The sequence below is a fragment of the Nuphar pumila genome, chromosome 13, assembly GCF_984573655.1.
Source record: "Nuphar pumila chromosome 13, dmNupPumi1.hap1.1, whole genome shotgun sequence".
Lineage (NCBI taxonomy): Eukaryota > Viridiplantae > Streptophyta > Magnoliopsida > Nymphaeales > Nymphaeaceae > Nuphar > Nuphar pumila.
Window position 1 is genome coordinate 14,721,387 of NC_143261.1, and position 23,146 is coordinate 14,744,532.

Here is a 23,146-nt window from a genome sequence, read left to right on the forward strand (position 1 = left end):
ATCAACATTCTCTCCTTCTGAAGTACTTAGACCCATCTGGCCTTGTGTTTTCCGCAGGGCAACATGAACAATATGACGAGGTCATGCCCATCCATTCACGTGCTCTAGCACAACAAAGCCAAGATGAGCACTTCACTAGTGAAGGCGACATCATCATTCATTTTAGGGGTGTATGACATTCTTAAACAAGTGAGCTCAACTCACGAAATGGGTTCATCGCTCAAACATAACTCGCCATAGAGTTTCAACATGCAACCAGTCTCAAAACAACAATTCATCCTTGCAGTAGTGCCTGAAGTGCATGTGGATTTTTCAAAACTTAAGAAGCATGCTGCAACAATTCTCAAAAATTCCAGATTTCAAACTATACTATTCTGACAAGATGTATGCTATTTCACACATGCTCCTTATAGAAAATCTGCATAAGTGTCAATACAATTACCATACATCACAAGTCATGGAATATAAATCCTCAGGTTCATAATTCGTTTCAAACATTAAATTGCATGTTATGAGATATTAGACATTTATATTTGACATTTGATAAAGCATGTCTCATTCATATAATTCATTCTAGCGACAAGTTGTGCTATAACATACTTCATTCCAGTGACATGTTCGTGCAAGCAATGTAGGTATATATTGTAGGACTTGTCAAGTGTGCATTATCTCTAGACATGTTTTTTTGTATTTCAAACTATGTCATTTTGGCAAGACATATATATATATACATATATGTGTATCATGTTACACAAGCTGTCATAAGTATTGAACATGTAAGAAATAAAACATCACAACGAGCAAAAAAAATATGGCATGCGAAACACTGCAACCAAGTGCATGCCATGCAGAAAATTGCCGCGGCCAAGGGGTGGCGAGACAAGTGCATATGCTGCAACTAACTGCCGCAACCGATGTGCTGCTCAGGAGCACACTCGCCAAAGTAACATGCATCAAAGACAATGCCACCCAGAGTGCTCATTCTACAGAAACAAAAAGCGAACAGAGCACTGCCAAAAACCCTTATTTCTACATGAGAACACAACAAAGAATATGCTACTGGAAACACATTTAGTGCAACAAGTTGGTGCGAGCCAAAGTGCTACCAGCAAACGCAATTTCTACAGAAGATTGGCAGCAGACTTGATGTTGCCAAGAATGCCAGGTATGCAGGAAGATGCAGCAAGACAAATGCTGCCAAGCCTGCTTAGGTATGCTGTCAAGTGTGTTGTGATTCACTGCCAACTAAGTGTGGTCATATGCTTATAACTACGTCAACAATCAGGGCCTTCTAAAATGTTGTGGTAGGATTCAAAATTGCAGAGAAATCTATAGCAAGAAGGGCACTGCCACATAGCGTCACCATTGCGAGAGGTTGCAGTCAGCAATATGTTGCCATACGTGTTGAGTGTGCTAGAAAAATGCAGCAATCATTGCGTTGTCAACAATATTACATGTGCACAACATTGTGACAACGGGGTGCTGCAATGTGTGTCCAAAGAAGCAGAGAATTGCAACCAACGAGGTGCTGCCAAGGGGTGCCAAGAATGTAAGTAAGTGCAGCAGTTAGATGTTGCCCAAAGAGGCATCGTTTCTGTTGCAAATCGAGGGCAGACCCCACACCTCGTTCTCTAGAAGGATGCAACCCGTGGAATTGCTGCCAACAAGCCAACTTTTGCAAAAAGGTGACAACAACTAGGTGTTGTCACGAAACACCCCAATTTGTAGAAGTATGCAACAAGGGTGTGTTGCCGCGAAGTGGTTGGTCTGACGCAAATGAACTGGGACATGGGCGTGCTGCCAAAAGTAGCAGTAATCTGGGGTAGGTGGGATGCTCCTAGCAAGGCAAAGCTCGGCCCAGCCGAGTAGGTGCACCCACCATGCGGCGTCCTCCCAGCCACCTATACTTGTCTGGGTCCAGTCTTACAGGCACAACAGGTCTGGGGTTGGTTCATGTTGTTGCACACTACTGCAATTTTGACTGAATGAGTGCTGGGATGAAGGCATGAGCTGGCCCAGTCTGTAGGGCACCAAAGAGGGAAGGAAACAACAAAAGGGCTAACACAGGACCATATAAGCAAGGACTGGTCTGGACTGAGCTTGGCTCCAGACCTGTCATAACCATGGCATGCCATACGAAAATCGAGGTTCAACTCGGTCTGGACTGGGACACGGCTGTAGCCACTCGGCTAATGCCGACGCCCAAAAGGGTTGGGCGACTGGGCTGCAGCTCGTAACCAGTTTGAGGATGTCATAGCTGCTCTCGAATATCAGTTGGACAACCCCAGATTTGCTACCATAACAAGGCATAACCCAAACTGTCAGGAAACCAGACTGACAACGCTAAAGGCGAGGCTCGGTCGAGCCTGGGTCTTGTTGCAGATGACTGCAACTTCGACTAGAAGGGCGTCGTCAGTAGCTAGATAGGCATTGGCTGTAATGTCTGACGGTTGTGACTCATAACCCAGCTTGACCTGGGGCTAACCCGGTTACAGTTGGGCAAAGGAGACCGAACAAGGGGAAACAGGTTGCATGGTCCAAGGCCGTGACTGATCTTGACCGAACCAGTGGTCCGACCGATCATGCCTTGGGATCCAAGGAGAAATTCATCGAGTGGGGTAGTAAAACAGTTGACCGAAAGGCTTAGGAAAGTGCTGGAAAGAGGTGTTCGCTACTCTCAACACAGCAGGGACTTATCCAGCCTCTTCCACGCTGCTCATCCAGGTGCAAGGACCACACAACTAAGGACTATCTGTGGGTACCCAGAAGGGTTTGGGCAGAAATATAAGAACCGGGTGATGCTGGAACCAGCATCCCTTGCGCCTAGACGCAGCAAGGGAGGGGCCGAACATAACTTTCTGCCCACCCCACATGGGTGGACCTTAATGTGCAAGGTATACTAACACGCTATATGAAAACAACAAGCAAAAAAGAAAAGAGAGCATGGTGCGTGTGTGAACAACGTGAACAAAGTAAACAAAAGCACAAACCCATTGGGGTTTCTAAATCCGCGTAGCTCCCATATGTGCACAAATGCATTCAGGAAGCTTGCTTCTTGCTAGAGACTCATATTTCACTAAAATGGCAGCCATGGAATGACAAAAAATCTCACCTTGCGGTTGCTTCCAGAACGGTGGAGAAGAGAGGATGTCGTCTTGCTTGGGCGTGTAGAGATGAGTCCCACATGGTACCCAACCCTACACACTAGCAAGAAAGAGGGTAGAAGGAGGATGGTACGGTCGGCTAGGGTGAGAGAGCCCCACGGTTTGGGGAGTTAGAGAGACAAAAAAAATGCCCCCTTGCCTTCTCTCTCTTCCTTTCTCAAAACGATATATAGCCTAGGGTTTTACAATGGATGGCTAGGATTGAGGGTCCAAGATGGATGGTTAGGGTGTGTTTCCATCCTTCTAGGCAAATGACAAACTTGAAATATCTCTTTCAAGCCTCCCACGCCCCCTATGGGGTTTTTTCTTTTGAATTTCTTTAAACATTCTTTCAAAAATACCCTTTACACAACCCCACACGCCCCTCTAGGGTTGAAAATCTTTTAAAAATGCCACTAAGGCACTGCCCCTTGGCCCAAATGCACCATTGGGCATCGCATCAACGTGGGTTGCACTCCAGTGTGCGCACATACTCCCTCTTGAGTGAAAATATTTTATTTATTTCATTTTATTTGAAATTACACTTAGGTTTTCGAAATGATCTTTCTAAATTCCGGTAAAAACCTAAAAATTTTCTTAAACCTCGATTCTTGTCAAAAATTCTTAAAATACATTGAACTTAGGCATTTAAATTTTTTGGTGGTTCAATCCGAATGATTTTAAATAAAAACTTAGGGACTCGATATGATATCGTTATGATATATATATATATATATATATATATATATATATATATATATATATATATATATATATATATATATATATATATATATATATATGCACCTACATCAACATTTTTCTCTAAAAATTTCATCCTGTATTAAATTTTCTCAGAAAATTTGTGGGTCTTACATAAACTGCAAAAATATGTTATTTACTTTGCAAATAAAATTTACAAAATTTGCAAAAAAAATATGCAGACTTTCTATTAAACTCGAACCTTCACATAAAAAATGTAAGCACTTGCATAAAAAATAGTAAACATTCTTTTAAACTCGAACCACGAAACTTCACAAATATTTGAGTTACTTCGCATAAAAAATTTACTAAATTTGCATAAAAAATCTACGAACATTTTTTTAAACTCGAACCTCGAAACAACGCAAATACCTGAGTTACTTTGGATAAAATTTTTACTAAATTTGCATAATAATTATACAAATTTTTTTTAAACTCAAACCAATAAACTGCATAAATACCTGAGTTATTTCACATAAAAAAATTAAAAATATACATAAATTCTTTTGAAAATACTTAATCCTGATATGTTTGATGAACTTTCATTTAAACTCGACCCTCCAAACATCGCAAATACCTGAGTTACTTCGTATAAAAAATTCTTAACTTCACATAAAAAATTTGTGAAATTTCTTTTAAACTCTAACAACCAAACTACACAAATACCTGAGTTATTTTGTATAAAAAATATAATAACTTTGTATAAAAAAATTGCATTTTTTTTAAATTGAAACCTCAAAACCTCGTAAATACTTGAGTTACTTTACATAATTTTTTTTTAAAAATAAGCATAAAAAGCATGTAAAATTTCTTTCAAACTCGACCTGACAAACTACACAAATACCTAAGTTACTTTATAAAAAATATAATAACTTCGTATAAAAAGCTGTATTTTTTTTAAACTTGAATCTCAAAACATCGCATATAAAAGAAATTCACACAAAAAATGATAGGTGTGAGGGCTAAAAAAGTCATAAAAATAATAATTTTTGCAATATTGAACAACAGACAGATTTGACAATTTTAAAAGCATTTCAAAAAATGTGTCATTTTTCCCGTACACTACGATCATCTTTAGAATTTCTTACCTTAAAAAGTAATAGCAAATTATAAAATATGTCACAACTTTTAAGCATGCTTTACCATGCCAACAATAGTATAAAAGGTTTGACGTTATGTTAACCTACACATTCGCTCATCTTTAGTGCCTAGGGTATGGTACTCAAAGTCATTGTCCTAATTTAGGAGAATGATGGGGAGGTGGGCCTTTTGATGATGATGTGAGATCATTTCACCACACAGTTTCTCCAATTATGTTTATCATGTGATGGTTTTGTTTGCATACATTTGTCACATGGCATGCCATGGGCCTTGGACTATGCAACTCTGGACCGTTGATATCAAAGCTCAAATCATGCCACGTGTCCACCTGATAAGTATGATCCACCCACGTGGCACCAAATTATTGAAATTTTTGGAGGATGGGGCCACGTGTCCACCTGATTAGTATGATCCGCCTTGTTCTCAATTGTTAGGATTGGCATATGATAGTGGTCCATCATATGCCATGTGACCTAGTCCACCTCAGCTACATACTGTGGTTGGCTCATTGCTAAAATGTACATAAATTGATTATCGATTGGATTTTATCTGAATCCAAATCCGATGGAAAATACTGACTGTAATTGTGGATCTGACCCAAAGTCCAACAAGATTTGATCCGATATGTGAATATAGATCTGCTTAGCATGTACACCCTAATCGGATTTAGATTTGATAGAGGCTTTACTCAACACGATATATGTCCTATTCAGTTAGGTTTATCACTCTAGGGATGTGTGATGTGGAAATTGTTCAGAATTGGGTTGGACACGAGCAGGTGGTCTGGGTTTGGGTCTAGATCGAATTCTAAGCTCCCTTACTGAGTCTAGTTGGGCTTGGGTAGGTGGATTAGGTACCTGTTTCTGTCTGAGAAATGTGATCAAATCCTGCTAATTGATCACGAAACAAAACCTGCTAATAAAGAAAAGCCCCTGATTATTATAGTACAATACCATTTATGGCAAGGGCATCGAACTGGGTTTTGATTCAAATATCCAACCCACTAAGTACCATCCCTGGTAGGGGTGTCATCAGTCGGGTTTGGTTTCGGCCCAGGTGATACCAAAGCAAGATCTGATTTGAGATGCTGGTACCAGGTCTAATCAAACCTATCATAAGAGATCTTATAAGGATTACAAGAACCAGACCCGGCCATACCCTGTAAAATAATAATTTTCTCTGTTTTACATTGAAAATTTGTAGGTGGGACTCGTGTTTGGAATGAAATTTCATAAACCATACCCAGCCCTTCGAGTCTCACCCAAATTCTAATCAGACCTTCTTGTTTATCACCAAACCCTAACCCTATAGATTTTGGTACGGTTTGGATTCAGGTCAAACCCGCTCCATTAACATCCGTAATCCCTGAACATCAGATCCAGTCATTGGCTTTCACCTTCAAATCCCATAGACACCAAAAACCAAGTACGTATGGAATGGACCCATATCATATATGGGCAAAAGCCTAATTGGATCTGCACCTAGTCAGGGGCTCTCAATATGGATATCTGGATCCAAATCTTTACCTTTTTAGCCGAATGCCCAGACCCGATATAAATCACTGATCCGAATCCAATCCAAATTCAAAAAATGATCCGATTGTGTAAATTCGAATCTGATCCGTTTTGCACCTCTTGCCTAAACAGAGATCCCATCTGCCACGCACAACAATCGTAGCCGTCCGATCCCTAACGTCGTATTCTGTCAGCATGGCGGAAGATTGTTAGATGGAGGAAAAGAAGGAGAAAGAGGGTTAGCTGAAGCAGATGCCCACTCTTTTCTAGTGTTTCCCAGAGAGGTTTTCTTTCTCACTTCTCTCCCAAACAAGCTCTTTCCCCAAACACCTCGACGGGTAGACCCCCTCCTTCCTTCGTCTCTTCGCCCTCACCAGTCGATCAGGTAACGAAAAATCCGTTTCTGATGCCTTTCATATGAATCTTTTGAGTGCTCTCCTCTGGTTTTCTTTTGAATCTTGGGGTATGTTTTGTTTGGTTCTCATCTTTGCATGTTATTGTTGTTTTTTTCTGATTCTTGATTAGGGTTCTTGTGTTGATTGTTCCTTTCTTGCCGTTCTTTTGTTGGTTCTTTGATGGGTAGTTAGGGCGTGGTGGGAACTGGACTTGATCATGGACGAGAATGGAGATGGAGTCGTCGTTAACTGTTACGGTTTGGAGAAGTTGGGCGTAGCCGAGGAGGTGGTGGAGAGATTGGATGGCGGAATGAAGGATCTGGATGGATACGATGCGTTTGAGGAAGCTGTGGAGGGAGAAGAATGTGGACGGTGCTTGGAGGAAGAAGAAGGAATGGCGGAAAATGGGGACGCGAAGGCGGAGAAACCGCCGCAGGAATCGATGGTCGTCTACGAATCGGAAAGGTTTGAAGAACCGTCGGAACATCCTTCTCAAGAAGGGAATGCGGATGCCGGAACGAGCGAGTATCTTGAACGTTTGAGTGTGCCGGAGTTGGGAACTGATGGAGGTGGGCAACGACCATCTGAAATTGCCGAACGCGAAGTGCCTGTGGTTCAAGACGGAGAACTAGACCGAAAAGGCGATTCTGTGGAAGTAATCCATCAACAAGCAGGTTGGTTTATCTTCTTTTAACCGGTTTTCACTCTCTTGATATTTTTACTGATAGTTTTCTGATGAACTTGTGTTCATACTGAATCAACTGTGTTGATTCTTTAGGCAATGCTGAATCTAATGAGATTGGGTTCCTCGTGGCCGGTTCAAATGGTGCAGAAATTGGTTCTGCACTGCACGCTGAACATATTGATGGAAAGGTGAATGGCGCTTTGGTGGATGGTGTATTAGAGGATGCCAAGTGCGGCAAAGAAGATTCCTGTGGGGAGAATGCTGTTGTTCAAGATAAGTATGAAGGTGGGGATGATCAATATATGCAAGTTTTTGCCATTGGAACTTGCAATACCGATCATGATGTCGACGAAAAAGAGAGAGAGTCTGTAAGTCAACCTTCTGAGGAGGTTTTTACCGGGATAGGCAAAAACAATCTGTTGGGCTCGGTTCAATCAGCTGTAGAAGATGTCCGGATTACTGAGGATGAGCCCATTTATAGTACCTTAGAAGAAGAAGAAGATGGTGATGATGATAATGATAGCGAAGAACAAGAAGAAGCAGAAGATAATGATGATGATGATGATGGCATTATGTCTGCCGGAGATGAGGATAAGCATATTCATTCACCTGATGAAGTCCAAATAAATCATAAGGGGGATCATTATGAGGCAACTTCTGATAACTCTTCTGAAACAGAACCGACACCATCTGTACAGTTGAGATCAATTGAGCAAATGCAGCATAAACACGTGCTCCGATCAGCCATTGTTACTAAGACATCTAGTGAAACAACAACGTTGATTAGTTCTTCTGCTGAAAGTTCCATAGATTTGCCTCGTCCTCGTTCCCCAGTTTGTCCTGCTGGCCTTGGGCCATCTGCCCCTTTGTTGGAGCCAGTTTCTCGTGCTCAGCTGCAAGCACGGGCTAATGGAATTGCATCCCCCTATTCGTCTCAAGTCAATGCGGATAGTGTTAATGGTTTGCAAGAAAAAGATAAAGCTCACGAAACTATCTTGCATGAGAATGCTCAATCTGCAAGTAATGGTAATTTAACTGCTAGTAGATGCGATGAAAGAAAAACATCCCCGTCCATGCAGTTGGATGACTCAAAAGTTGAAGTGCATGAAAAGCCAAGTGCTGCTACTGATAAATCTACTATAAGATCCATAGGAGGTTCCTCAGTTGGAAGTTCAAGTGACAGCCCTCCTCCACTTCGTCCTGCTGGGCTTGGATCATCTGCAGCCTTGTTAGACCGCTTCCCTCGGGGCCAGCAGCAAGCACGAGCTAATGGGAACGTGCCTCCAACTCAATCTCAGGTCACAGATGAAACTGTCAATGGGGAAACACGTGAGGACAATGAGACTCGTGAAAAGCTTCAGCTGATTCGTGTCAAATTTTTGCGTCTTGCTCATAGGCTTGGGCAGACTCCTCATAATCCAGTGGTTGCCCAAGTTCTTTACAGGCTTGGTCTGGCAGAACAGCTTAGAAGGACTAGGGCTGGAGCATTTAGCTTCGACAGAGCAAGCGCCTTGGCAGAGCAATTGGAAGCAGCAGGGCAGGACACCCTTGATTTCTCTTGCACCATAATGGTGCTTGGAAAGACAGGAGTAGGTAAAAGTGCTACAATCAACTCTATTTTTGACGAGATCAAATTTAGCACAGATGCATTTCAGATAGGCACGAAGAAAGTCCAGGCTGTTGTTGGAACAGTTCAGGGAATCAAGGTAAGGGTGATTGACACTCCAGGTCTGCTATCTTCCTTTCTTGATCAGCGGCACAATTTCAAGATCCTCCATTCTGTCAAAAGCTTTATCAAAAAGACTCCTCCAGACATTGTTTTGTACTTTGATCGTCTGGATATGCAGACTAGGGATCATGGAGATTCTCCATTGCTACGTACAATAACTGATATTTTTGGACCTGCTGTTTGGTTTAATGCCATTGTGGTGTTGACTCATGCTGCATCTGCTCCACCTGAAGGGCCAAATGGTACACTAAGTTATGAAATGTTTGTTACACAGCGCTCTCATGTTGTTCAACAAGCCATTCGCCAAGCAGCAGGAGATATGAGGCTCATGAACCCTGTTTCGTTGGTGGAGAATCATTCTGCTTGCAGGACGAACAGGGATGGGCAAAGAGTGTTGCCAAATGGGCAGGTTTGGAAGCCGCATTTGCTGCTGCTCTCTTTTGCATCAAAGATTCTTTCAGAAGCTAATGCACTTCTCAAGTTGCAAACCAACCCTCCTGGAAAGCCTTTTGGAATGCGTTCAAGAGTTCCCCCTTTGCCATTCCTTCTGTCTTCCCTTCTCCAGCAAAGACCTCAGTTAAGACTTCCTGAGGAACAGTTTGGTGATGAGGATGCTATGGATGAGGATTTGGATGAGTCGTCTGATTCCGATGACGAGAGGGAATATGATGAGCTGCCCCCGTTTAAACGCCTAACCAAGCAACAAATATCTAAGTTGAACAAGGAACAACGAAAGGCTTATTTCGATGAGCTGGACTACCGAGAAAAGCTTTTCATGAAAAAACAGTTGAAGGAGGAGAAACAGCGTTGCAAGCTGCTGAAAAAAATGGCAGCATCAGGTAAACACGCGACTAATGAATATAATGAAAATATGGAAGAGGAAAGTGGTGGTGCAGCGTCAGTGCCTGTTCCTATGCCGGACATGACATTACCTGCTTCCTTTGATTCTGACAATCCCACACACAGGTATCGTTACCTTGATACATCAAGCCAGTGGCTTGTTAGGCCAGTTTTAGAAACTCATGGCTGGGATCATGATGTTGGTTATGAAGGACTTAATGTGGAAAGGTTGTTTGTGATAAAAGATAAAATCCCTATATCCATCTCTGGTCAAGTTTCTAAGGACAAGAGGGAGTCCAATCTTCAGCTAGAATGTGCAAGTTCAATAAAACATGGAGAAGGAAAAGCAACCAATTTGGGTTTTGACATGCAGACGGTCGGAAAGGACATTGCATATACATTGCGTAGTGAAACAAGGTTCAGTAACTACAGGTGTAACAAGGCTGCAGCCGGTCTTTCGGTTACACTTTTGGGTGATGCTCTGACAGCTGGCCTTAAGTTTGAGGACAAGCTGATGATTAACAAGAGGTTCAAGGTGGTCATGGCCGGTGGTGCTATGGCTGGCAGAGGAGATGTAGCTTATGGTGGTAGCCTGGAAGCTACTCTCAGAGACAAGGATTATCCCATTGGTCGAACGTTATCTATTCTTGGTCTCTCTGTCATGGACTGGCATGGAGATCTTGCTATTGGATGTAATCTACAGTCTCAGTTTCCTGTGGGGAGAGGCACAAACATGATTGCTCGTGCAAATTTGAACAACAGAGGTACTGGGCAAGTTAGTTTCCGGTTGAATAGCTCAGAACAGATTCAGATAGCCCTTATTGGTTTGCCTCCGGTGTTGAGAAATATTATCAAGAACGGGTTATTCAATTCTCAACCCATGCAATAATGTCTAGAAGCAGCAGCCGATCAATGATTGAAACTAATAAATTGAAATCCTTGTGCATTTTGATCAGCATCAAAAGTGAATGAAATAAGCTGTTGACTCGTGTTCTCTTTGTTCAAACAAGTGGTTTATCCAATATATAGTTTCTGTACTGGCTTTTTGTTTCTTTCTAGTATTTTGAGTTTTATCCATTAGAGCTTGGTTAGGATAGGTTCTCATTTATTTCTTGTTTGTACTGCTTACGGGGAAAGTATCATTCTAGTTAATTTGGATTTGGGTTTAAAATTCATTGGCATGAGGCAACAGTTCTTTTTCTAAAGCTTTGAGAATTTTATCACGAGTTTATCTATTTGTTGGGAGTATAATTAATTTTATATGAATTAAAATTTTTTGTTATTTTTTCTCATAGAGAATGAAAGCGTTGGTGAACTTGGTTCTTATTAGAATATGGAATATGGATTGGATATGGATCCGATAAAGGATTCATATCCAATCACATGTTTTATTTCATTTGTATTCTAATGTAACATGTGTTACTAATGAGGGGCACTTTTGTCCTTGTAAAAGGTTATTGTAACCCTATTTAGACTAATGTAGCATTACTGCAGCAACTAGGTCAGTAGTGGCTGCCGATTTTCTGAAACCTCTCTCCTTTCCTTTTACTTTTCTCATGCCTTCAACAGATCACGTGGGTTTATAAGGAAATTTATCATGGTATCAGAGTGGGATTAATCCTGTGCATGAAGAAGATCTGAAAGTTGGCAGATCACGTGTCTGGTCAGCGTGAACAGGTTCCAGCGTGGACTTGGCAGATCACGTGCCTGATCATCGTCTCCTCTCATCTATCTCAGCAGATCCCTCTTTTCAGCGTGAAAGTTGGTACCTATTTTCTTTTCTTTTCAGCGTGAAAGTTGGTACTCATCCTTCTTTTCTGTACCTATTTCTTTCCTTTTATTATTTTGCAAATCTGAAATCCCTTCAGAGTTGCTATGTCGTAAATTTGAAATACCTTCAGATTTATTATCGTCTCTCTCTATCTCTGTCGCAAATCTGAAAACTCTGCCGTAGATCTGATAGATCTACCGTAAATCTGAAAGTTGTGATAGATCTGCTATCAGTCCTTTTCTCTATTCCTGGTGATCAACATTTCATCTGCTATTTTGTCTTTGTCACAGCCTTTTAGTGATCACTTTGTTTGTCGCAAATTTGAAAATAATTTCAGATCTACTATCAGTCCTTTTCAGCCCTCAAATCTGTCTGACACACCTACTTATTTTGCCCTTGTCTTAATTCTTTGTCAATCCTTTATTTTCTGTCCCAGCCGCCAGTTTCTTTCCGCTGTCAAACAGTCTATCAATGGATTCTTCAGGTAATTCAGGTCTCTCTTCCAGTTTCCTGGGGCAGTTAGTTTCAGAAAAGTTAACTACCAACAACTATTTGACTTGGAAAAGGCAAATAGCCCCTTTTATTCGGAGTCAAGATCTTTCAGGCCACTTAGATGGATCGACTCCAATGCCTCCAGAATTTATCACCACCGAAGCCAAAGAGGATGGAGGATTGCCGAATACTATTCGCAACCCTGCATTTGTTACTTGGATGAAGCGTGATCAGGCACTCGTCGCATACATCACTTCCACATTGTCACAAGAAGTCTTGATTTTCATTCCTGATGATTGCACACATCTAAAGTTTTGTGGGGTGCTTTAGCTCAAACCTATTCTCAAATATCAGTGGCTAAAGTGTTGTTTCTTAAACGCGAATTTCAGATGTTAAAAAAGGGTGCAATGAGCATTGTTGAATTCTTAAATCAAGTCAAAAGCATCATATATCAATTACCCATGGTTGGATGTCCAGTCTCAGATAAAGAAAAGGTGCAGCAAACACTGAATGCCCTGGGATCAGAATATCATGTTCTTGTCACATCCTTATTATGCTTGCCTACGCTGCTTTCCTTTGAGGAATTACACGCCAAACTTTTTCAGTATGAGATTACACTGAAAAGCATGTCTGAAGCTTCAATAGGACAATCATCTACGCATGAGGTCATTGCCACAGGGGTGATAGCTGATCGTGCACGAGGAGGACGTGGCAGAGGCAAGGGAAATTCAATCCAGGGTGGACGCGGGTTACTACCTACACCAACTTCCAATGTCAGTTTTTCAAAGAATGTTCCCACATGCTATCAGTGTAACAACCGAGGTCATATCAAGGCCAACTGTTGGTTCAACCCACAAAATCAGAATAGAATGCAAAACAATAGAAATGTTGGTATATCAGGAACTGCAGGTACATTTCGGGCCAGTGATGATGCTAAGGATCTTCTACTATCTGATATGGCCAATTTGAATCTGAAGCAGAATGATGATGGAATATGGTATGTTGACTCTGGGGCAGCAACACATGTCACCTGCAATGCAGGTAAGTTCTCTACTTTGACTCCCTATTTTGGTAAATCTAATATTGTAACCGGAGATGAGACTCACCACCCTATTTCAAACATAGGCAATGTCCTCATTCATTTGTCTGAGTCATCTATCCCTTTATCTGATGTTGTTCATGCACCGAACATAAAGAAAAATATTGTATCTATTTCTAAGCTTGTTGATTCTACCAATTCTTCTGTGGAATTTACTCCTACTTCTGTCTTTGTCAAGGATCTTCAAACGAAGGAGATGTTCGCTAAAGGAGAGCGGCGTGGAGACATGTATGTCTTTAATGAAGATCCAGCTTCCAGTGTCCTGAAGCCCAAGTCTGATCTTATCTCTAAAAGCGTCCTAAGTACGTCCAAATGTAATAAGTCAGATCTCTGGCATTCTCGTCTTGGTCATTGTAGTCAAGTCTTTATTGAAAAGTTAGTGTCCAATGGTTTTCTTTCAGAGTCTATTTCACCCTCATTGAAGGATAAAATATGTCCCAGTTGTTAGGTCTGCAAAAGTCATGTACTCCTTTTTCATCAAATAAATTAAAGAGCTTAAATGCCCTTTGAGATAATATGTTCAGATGTTTGGGGCCCAGCCTCTAACCCTTCCTCTTCTGGAAGTAAATATTATGTATCTTTTATTGACAGTTTCTCTCATTTCACCTGGATATTCTTTATGAAACACAAATCAGAAGTTTTTTTCATTTTCCGTCACTTTCATGCCTATGTTAAAAATCAATTCTTTCATAATATCCAAATTCTCCAATGTGATGGAGGTGGTGAGTATTCCTCCAAAGAATTTTTAGATTTTCTCCAAGATAATGAGATGCATCGTAGAGTTTCTTGCCCGTACACTCCACAACAAAATGGAATTGCTGAACGTAAACACAGACATATTGTCGTAAGTGCAATGAGTATGATGCATGAGAGTAATTTACCCATTAGTCTTTGGACTGAAGCTTCTCACGCTGCTACTCATGTGATAAATCGTCTTTCTATGTCTATTCTTGAAAATCAATCTCCCTATTATGTTCTCTTTGGTGCACATCCCGATTATAATGAGTTACGAGTTTTTTGATGCACATGTTATGTACATATTTACAAATCCATGAGGATTAAATTTCAGGACAAAGCCTCTATATTCCAATTTGTAGGTTATGCAGATGAACACAAGGGTTACAGGTGCTATGATCCTGACAATAAGAAGATTAGAATTTCCAGAAATGTTTTTGATGAAAATAGTTTTCTGGGAAAAGAAGCAGACGTCAATCGTCAACATATTGGTGCAGTTGCTAATTGGTATGACCCATGGATTAGTGCTGAACTTATTGCACATGCTGCCGAGCATACTATTTTGACTCCTGAAAACATACATGGTGAGACAGTTTCAGATGATGCATCACTAGCAGTGTGTCTGAGATACAAAGGTAATGTGTATACCAGGAGACCTAGAGAGCAAACGAATGTACCTGCTGAAGAACACATTGCATTGTCTAATAACAGAGAAGCACCAAGAAGATCAGGCAGGATAAGGCATCCTATTGAAAAGTGGGTTAGTTATGACAACTTTTCTATGGACTTTCAGATTTTTCTATCCCAGATTGAAAAACACGATGAACCTCTTGGTTTTCATTAAGCTATCCAATCCAACAAATGGATTGAAGAGATGAATGAGGAGATCGAGGCACTTCATGAGTGTCAAACATAGGAGATAGTTGGCCGCCCTCCAGATAAAAATGTTGTTGGTTCCAAATGGGTTTATAAAATTAAATATAAACCGGATGGTAGCATTAAACGGTACAAGGCGCGTCTTGTAGCCAAGGGTTTCACTCAAGAATATGGTCAGGATTATGATGAGACATTCAACCCAGTGGTAAAAATGGGAACTATTCGCATTATACTTGGCTTGGCGATTGAACATGGTTGGATCCTTAGTCAGCTTGATGTTAAGAATGCATTCCTTCATGAAGACTTAAAGGAAGAGGTCTACATGGAGCAACCTCAAGGTTATGCAGAGGGAGACCCAAAAGAATATGTATGCAAATTAATCAGAGCTTTGTATGGATTGAAGCAAGCCTCTAGGTCATGGTTTGAAAGCTTTTCTTTAGAAATCTAGAAACATGGTTTCTTTCATTCCCAACTTGACCATTCTCTGTTTATATATAGGGACGGTACCACTATGGTTTTCTTACTCATATATGTTGATGATATTGTTATCACTGGTAATGCTCTAGACCACATTCAACGAATTAAAGTTTTGTTGAGTATGTGATTCAAAATGAAAGACCTTGGGGAGCTGAGATATTTTCTTGGTGTAGAGGTAGACAGACAAGATGAAAAAATGTCATTAACTCAACATAAATATACTTTTGATCTTCTGGCTAAAGCAGGAATGACAGATTGTAAACCTCTACCCACACCCAGTGTTGTCAACCAAAGGCTCAGTATTTGTGATGGTGAGTTATATCCTGATGCAGTCAAGTATCGCAGTCTAGTAGGTATGCTACAATACCTTACCTTTACTTGACCAGACATTGTATATTCTGTTAATCAAGTATCTCAATTTATGCATGAACCAAAGACTGGTCACATGGATGCTGTCAAGCGCCTTCTTCGCTATCTAAAATGAACGGTGGGTGATGGACTCACATATATTCAATCTTCATGGAAGATACCAAAATATGACATACTGGCATATACAGATGCAGACTGAGCAGGGGATCCAGATGAGAGGAGATCTGTTTCAGGATACTGTGTTTTCATTGGGAGAAATCTTGTCTCATGGAACAACAGAAAACAGAAGGCTGTGGCAAGATCGAGCACAGAGGCAGAGTACAGATCTATAGCAGCTGCCACAACAGAAGTGACTTGGATTAGGCATCTTCTTACAGAGATGGGAGAGGATATCTCAAACTCAACACTTATGTGTGATAATAAAAGTGCTATACAAATTGCATTCAATCCTATTCATCACAGTCGGACTAAGCATATTGAGATTGATCAACATTTCATCAGACAAAAGATAGCCGACAAAGAGATTGAACCAGTTTATGTGCCTTCAGAAGACCAAGTTGCCGATATGTTTACAAAAGGTCTCACAAGTCACCGTTTCTGGTATCTGAAGAACAAGTTGCACATGGTTCAACCCCATGTGCAACTTGAGGGAGGGTATTAGAATATGGAATATGGATTGGATATGGATCCGATAAAAGATCCATATCCAATCACGTGTTTTATTTCATTTGTATTCTAATGTAACATGTGTTACTAATGAGGGGCACTTTTGTCCTTGTAAAAGGTTATTGTAACCCTATTTAGACTAATGTCGCATTACTGCAGCAGCTAGGTCAGTAGTGGCTGCCGATTTTCTGAAACCTCTCTCCTTTCCCTTTACTTTTCTCATGCCTTCAACAGATCACGTGGGTTCATAAGGAAATTTATCAGTTCTGGCTCTTGTATGAACTATGAAAGGATATGTGCTTACTTTTTTTGTGATGTAATCTTGAGATACATCTGAGCCTAATTCTTCAAGAAGGTTTTTGTTGCAAGATCCAGTGGGAATGATCTGAGTCATGAGCTCATTAGCAAACTTTTCTTATGAGGCAATGTATGCTGAGGAAGCCACTTGTTGAGAAATTACTTGTGCTATGGCTTTTTTACTTTGTACTTTAGACACATTATTGTTGTTTCCTTGAGTTTCCAATTAAATTAATAGATGATAAAGCAAAAGCATAAAGGGTGAGTTGGCATGCTGTTCTCATTTTCTGATTGCTGAATGACTATTATAGTAGTTTCTCCCTTAGCATATGTCGTGGGTGAGTTTTAGCTAGCTATAGAGAATTTGCTATGAATACAGGTGATAAAGTTGCTACAATGTGTTGTAGAGGGGACAGTTTCTGCAAGCAGTATATGGAACAGGAATTTGAGTACCAGATTAATGCAAGATCAAAATGTTTCTATTTTTCAATTTTATTTCTTTATTTTCTGTTTTGAAGCTTGCAAGTTTTTATTAAACAGAAACTAAGTGAGGCATATGTAAAAGCTATTCCGATGCATATGTGTACATTTACTAGCTTCCTATTTTCCAGTATGTGTATGAACTAGTCTTTTTCATTAAATCTTCCTGAGTGATTGTGGGCACATGGAAGATTTTCATTTAATCGGTAGACAGATATTCTCTGCAAGTATTTGTAGATGCATAGCATTTTTGTTCTACATATGCAGTGCATGGAATTGCTGAATATATTATGGAATTTCACTTAGATGATTTTCGGAATTTGTTATGCTATATTTCTAGTTTGCGTTTACATGGATCCTTGGGAGATTCAGGACATGTTTCATCTTGTTTGTGTGCTCCTTCCATGTGTTCCTCCAAATCAGACATAACCTCCATGTTCAAATAGTGGGCCATCTATTTCCCTTGAATCTGGCCTGGGTTGCAGGACCACAGTGCAAGGATTACAGTACAAAACATATGAAACTGTTGCAGTTCATTGCCTCGGGCTGCCTTAATCTGTTCCCCAACCTCCCCAGAAAAGGGCACTGACAAAATAGGTACGGAAGCTGAATATTTTGTTTCTGGAGTGCAGATTAATTAATAATAATTATTGTATGCTGGATGGTTTAACACAGCAGGCATATGTTGCTGGAGATGGCAGGAACAGTGACAACGAGTAGCCAACTCTAGAGCAAGGGTATCTAGTCCTGAATTTGAATGCTGTGCTACATAACTCTTATGTTTTGTGTAATGGTTTTAGGAAATGCACATCAGATGTGTATATGCGGGAAGATTACACTTTTCCAACATTGAAATCTGTACACTGGAAAAGCATAAAAAACTATTGGGAGGATGGATGTTGTTCCACTGGATAATGGAAGAGAGTCAGAATCGTAACAGTTGGTTCATAGTGCTGATTTTGCATTTATATAGGACTTGTGTTATGTGTGCAATGTATTCTTGTCTTCTTAGTAACTATATGTGATCGATCAAATATTTGTGATAACCTAGCAATGTTTGATTCTCTTATTATTACATGTTGCATCACAATTGGAGTTTGAGCGTGGATTTGAAGATCTTATAATGATTTCTCATTCCTTCTTAAAGGTGTATTTGCTTATTATTAGTGAACAGATAAGTTTTCATTTTCAACTGTACAAGTTTTTGCAAGTGTTAAGTTTTTCAGGTTTTGGATCAATCCAAATTAGTTGATGTATACTATGAAGCATGTGGGTGTTTATGCCAAACTGTGATGTTCATTAGCACTGTCAGTACTTTATCAATGGTAGGTTTCTCAGTAAGTCTATCCTATCAATACAATGCCCTCGCTAATTTCAGTAACTCATTTCTTTTGCAGCTCCTGTGCGGCCTTTACTTTTGAAGCGATGTGTATGGTTTTGATCATAGTTCCAGAAGTTTTTTTGCTACATGAGAAAACTTGCTTCATCTGAAGCCCGCTAATTCTTTCGTTCATTGAATCAATTCCCCTTTTAATGGGAAGTCCGCTTATTCTTTCGCTCATCGAATCAATTCCCCACTAGCTTCCTTCTCACTTCTTATATTTTTATATTAAAAAATAATTATTATTTTATAACAAGCTTGCATGTTGATTTTATATGATTTTCTACTTGTTTTTATGTTGTTTCTGCGCTTGCTTAATATTGTTTCATATGCATTTCCTATTCGTTTCTCATGTGCTTTCATGATGATTTCACAACCATATTTTGCTTCCCATTTCATACTATTTAACACTAGCTTCCTCTCTTCCACTTCAAGCATCACTTTCATATCTATTTAGTTTATTGCTAATTGTGGTTTTGATAATAATTACATGCATAATTGGATTCTAGGTTCTCTAAATAGCAGTAGGGATCAAAATATATGGATGAAAGTTCACAAGTTTTTTAAACAGTCATCTCCACTAACTTCTGTCTGGTGGTCAATGCTTCCTTTAGAAAGTGTTTATAGAATAAAGGGGAAATTGGAACGAGTGATCCAAATGGAATTTTGGTGGAACCAGGAATGCTACTATATTATAAATCACCTACACATTCTGTGACTTTTCAGAGCATGGTAAAAAATTTCACTAATTTCTCAGTGACGGAAGGCTCCTTTTTTTCAAAATCGATTTTTGGCAAAATATCAGAAAAATGTTGGGCACTTTAAAAAATAAAGCACAAAATATTTTAAAATATTTTTAGGTTAATTTTGTTAAAATCACGATAGAACTGAGAGATATTGAAAGATCTGATAAATTAAATATGGTTTTTTGTAACTTGGTCCCTGCTTTATCAACCGTTTGCAAATTAGTCCTCGCCTTATTAGGTGTTGCAAATTGATCCTTGCCTTTTGGTTAACATTTGCAAATCAGTCCTTGGGTTGACAGTCGTTTCTCACTTATGACGGAAACTGTTAAAGGTAGGCAAATTGACGGTTCTACCTCTCACAGGGATTAATTTGCAAATGCTAAATAAGATGGGAACTAATTTGTAAAAAGTGTGTAAAAGAACTGTTCTGCTCTCAGTAAAGACTATTTTGCAGATAACCCACAAGACATGGACACAAACCAAACTGTTTTGAGCTGCTAGTGCTAAGTAGTATGTGACTATGAGTACTGGGTAATGTTTTTTTTGGTGGAAAGTATTGCTTTCATGGTTGATAATCATGTCATTGTTTCAAATATCCTCCTTGGAACTCCATGCTCCATAGTCCAGTAGTACTGGTATTGTTTCCTCTGCTTGATTTACCATCATCTCCCACCCCCAAATCTCCCTCCCTCCCTCCCTTTCTTTCTCTCTCCTCACATCCTTCTTCCCCAGTCAGCCATTTCCACTTGCTTCCTGCAAACTCCATACCCAACAAAAACAGAGCTGTAAAAGTGTGTGCTCTGACCACCAATCCCACTCCTCCCAACAAAAACAACACCCACCACCAAGCCCCCTTCTAAGCCCAATCCCTCCAACCCCTCATCTTCCATGTCCTCCTGAACCTCCCCCCTCGCCTCCCACCTCCAAATGGTTGAACTCAACAAAGGGACCCTCACCTCCTGAGCAAGCTTTCCGACCGTGACACCCACCAGATCGCCGGCAACCTCTACAAGATCTTCCAAACCCTCACCCCTGATTCCATATCTATGTTCCTCAATTGCCTCAAAGATGCTGTCGATTCCCATCAACAGCCCATCGTCCGCAAGCAATCCATCAGGCTCCTGGCCAATTAAATGGAATAAGGCAAGGACTAATTTGTAAATCGGTTGCAAATCAGGGACCATTTTGCAAAAATCCCAATTAAATATTTTGGTCTTTCTAGTTTTTGTGTTTTTTATATGAAAATATCATTGATATTTGTGCCTATGTGTTGGAGGGCTTTAGAGATGCAGTATCAGAATCAGCAGGATGTGTAAGTTTTACGATAAAAATAATTTGAATAAAAACAATTCAATCTTCTTATGTGAAAAGTGCGTTTCTACCATCTTTTGGGTTTTGCACTTCTGAAGCTGGCTTCTTGAGAAATATTGAGGTTTCTAAAAAGCTTTCCATATAAGGTGCCATTGTTATGGATCTGGGTTATATATCTACCAGCTGAATCCAATTAATAGGATGTAGTTAGTTCTAGAGGTGTTTAAGAGTGGGCTTAAACTGGACACGACCTGTACCAAACCCCATAGGGTCAAGGTTTAGTAATAAAGAAGAAGGCCTGATTAGAATCGTGGTTGGACCTGAAGGGTCTGATTAGTATATGGAGCTGAGCATGGTTTTTGAAATTTCATACCAGGCCAAGTCTGGCTCAAGTTCTGATTATGATCCGTGTTTTTTTCAATGTAAAAAGTAAAAAAAATATTATTTTACTGGGTCTGGTTTGTGTAATCCTTATAAGATTTGGGTATGGTTTCTTTTATAGTAGACCTGATTGGACCCAGGTCCAAAACCAGTACTAGCACTTCAAAATCAGATCCGACTTTGGACATACCTGAGTTGGAACCAGATCTGATCCGTTGACACCTCTAGTTAGGCACTCTTTCATTCAAAAGTACAAACTGATTTGTTATGGTATATTGTTTTTGAATTTTACTATTGGTTATTTTAGAGCTAATAAGTAGGGATGGCAGTGGACTGGGGGAAAGCGGGGCCCCGCCCCGCCCCGTTTGGACCGGTGATGAAGGGTATGAAACGGGGATGGAGGCGGGGACAAAGGTTAAAATCCATCCCCGTCCGGGGGTGGAGGCGGGGATGGACGTGCACTTTTCCCTGCCCGCCACGATCCCCGCCCCGACCACTTTTCCCCGCAATATCCCTGCCCCGCCTCATCCCCGTTTGAACCGGGGATGGAGGACATGAAACGGGGATGAAGGCGGGGATGGAGGATAAAATTGATTCCCCGCCGGGGATGGAGGCGTGGGTGGAGGATAAAATCTTGAGGTGGGGCGGGGGTGGAGACCTTGTCCCCCGCCACGCCCCGCCCCGCCCCACTGCCATCCCTACTAATAAGGTTTGGTTGATTGTATTCACCATTTATGAGTCTCAGCACAGAAGTCCAAGTTTGGAGCCCAATCATTAAGGAAAAAAAAAAAAGAGAATTACAAAAAGAATAAGTTTGTGGCCCGCATGGTCAGCAGGGTAGTTGTGAGGGTCTTGAGATGAAGACACAGGATCAAACCTCATTGGTGCAAGGGTGTGTTCGAGATTTTAGAGATGGGCCACATAAGGCAAGGTGGTCGTTTGGCTCCACTCAGGGTTTTCCTCGCTCCGCAATGGTTCCTCGTCGTAAAAAAGAAGTTCAAGCACAAGAAATCCAATTATAAGCCATTAAATAGAAACATTTTTGCATTGTCATGACAGTGAAAATGGCATTCCTCTCAAGAGAAGAAAAGATGGAGTGAAAATGGTAAATCAGGGTTGAATAGTTTGTTGGTCAGGCTTGCATTGGACATCTGACCAACTTGATTCGATTGATCTAAAGGGGTTCTTCATTAAGCCTTGAGTTCTTGAGTCAGATATGGGTCTTTTTGATAGGCAAGCTGAAGGATGATAACTCCCACGGGATGCGAACCCACACAACAACCAAAGGTTGTGATAGTGAAACCTAACCATCCAACTATCTCAATCGAACCTCCACCGGATGTGGGTTTTCCATATAAAAATCTGGTTTCACTTGGAATATGCCAAACAAGTTGCGCATATTCCAAGTAAAACGAGCGGGCAGCCTCACTTCGTAATATGTTGCGCACTGAAGTATTCAAAAATTTAGTCCCATATCGACGAGGAGACGGAAAGAGGGGTGCTGCCAGAGGCTATAAAAGAGGGTCGAGGGTGAGGAGTCAGGCTATGATCCTTCAGGCAGCAAAGGGAAGGTGATGAGTGGATAAGTCCTGCTGATAACATGCGGGAAGGGTGCTCGCCCCAAACCAGCCTGGTTACGACATTTGGGCACCCCCATCTTCACCATTCTGATTCCCACCCACCCCCAAACATACCCAAAATAAATATATTATCAACCAAGTTCATGGGTAACAATTTGTTTCTGCTATTTTTTTCAAATTTATCATAATGTATCTCTTTTCTCATTAAAATTTGGTCTTTTTTTGCAATTTTATCTTTTATCTTTCCATTTTTATTTTTGACAGAAAGCTGGGGGTTAGGCAGACCTCTATCAGATATACAACCATAACACATGGT

The 23,146-nt window shown here is 40.5% G+C and overlaps 1 protein-coding gene and 1 non-coding gene across 2 annotated transcripts; both read left to right on the top strand.

Annotated features, from left to right (window-relative positions):
- Window positions 1-7,045: 7,045 nt before the first annotated feature.
- On the top strand, window positions 7,046-11,155 carry LOC149817861 (translocase of chloroplast 120, chloroplastic-like). Its single transcript, XM_089984370.1, has 2 exons — window positions 7,046-7,589; window positions 7,694-11,155. The coding sequence occupies exons 1-2, from the start codon at window positions 7,133-7,135 to the stop codon at window positions 11,056-11,058; spliced, it is 3,822 nt and encodes a 1,273-aa protein (XP_089840496.1). The 5' UTR covers window positions 7,046-7,132; the 3' UTR covers window positions 11,059-11,155.
- Window positions 11,156-22,816: 11,661 nt separating this feature from the next.
- On the top strand, window positions 22,817-22,925 carry LOC149817862 (small nucleolar RNA Z279/snoR105/snoR108). The gene has a single exon (XR_016427497.1). It is a non-coding gene; the product is annotated as a small nucleolar RNA Z279/snoR105/snoR108 (small nucleolar RNA).
- Window positions 22,926-23,146: the final 221 nt, after the last annotated feature.

Excerpts from the sequence above, each read along its gene's own strand:
- LOC149817861 (XM_089984370.1), top strand. The coding sequence starts at position 7,133 with ATGGACGAGAATGGAGATGGAGTCGTCGTTAACTGTTACGGTTTGGAG. Across the intron at positions 7,590-7,693 it reads AGTAATCCATCAACAAGCAG|GCAATGCTGAATCTAATGAG; the intron begins GTTGGTTTATCT and ends TTGATTCTTTAG.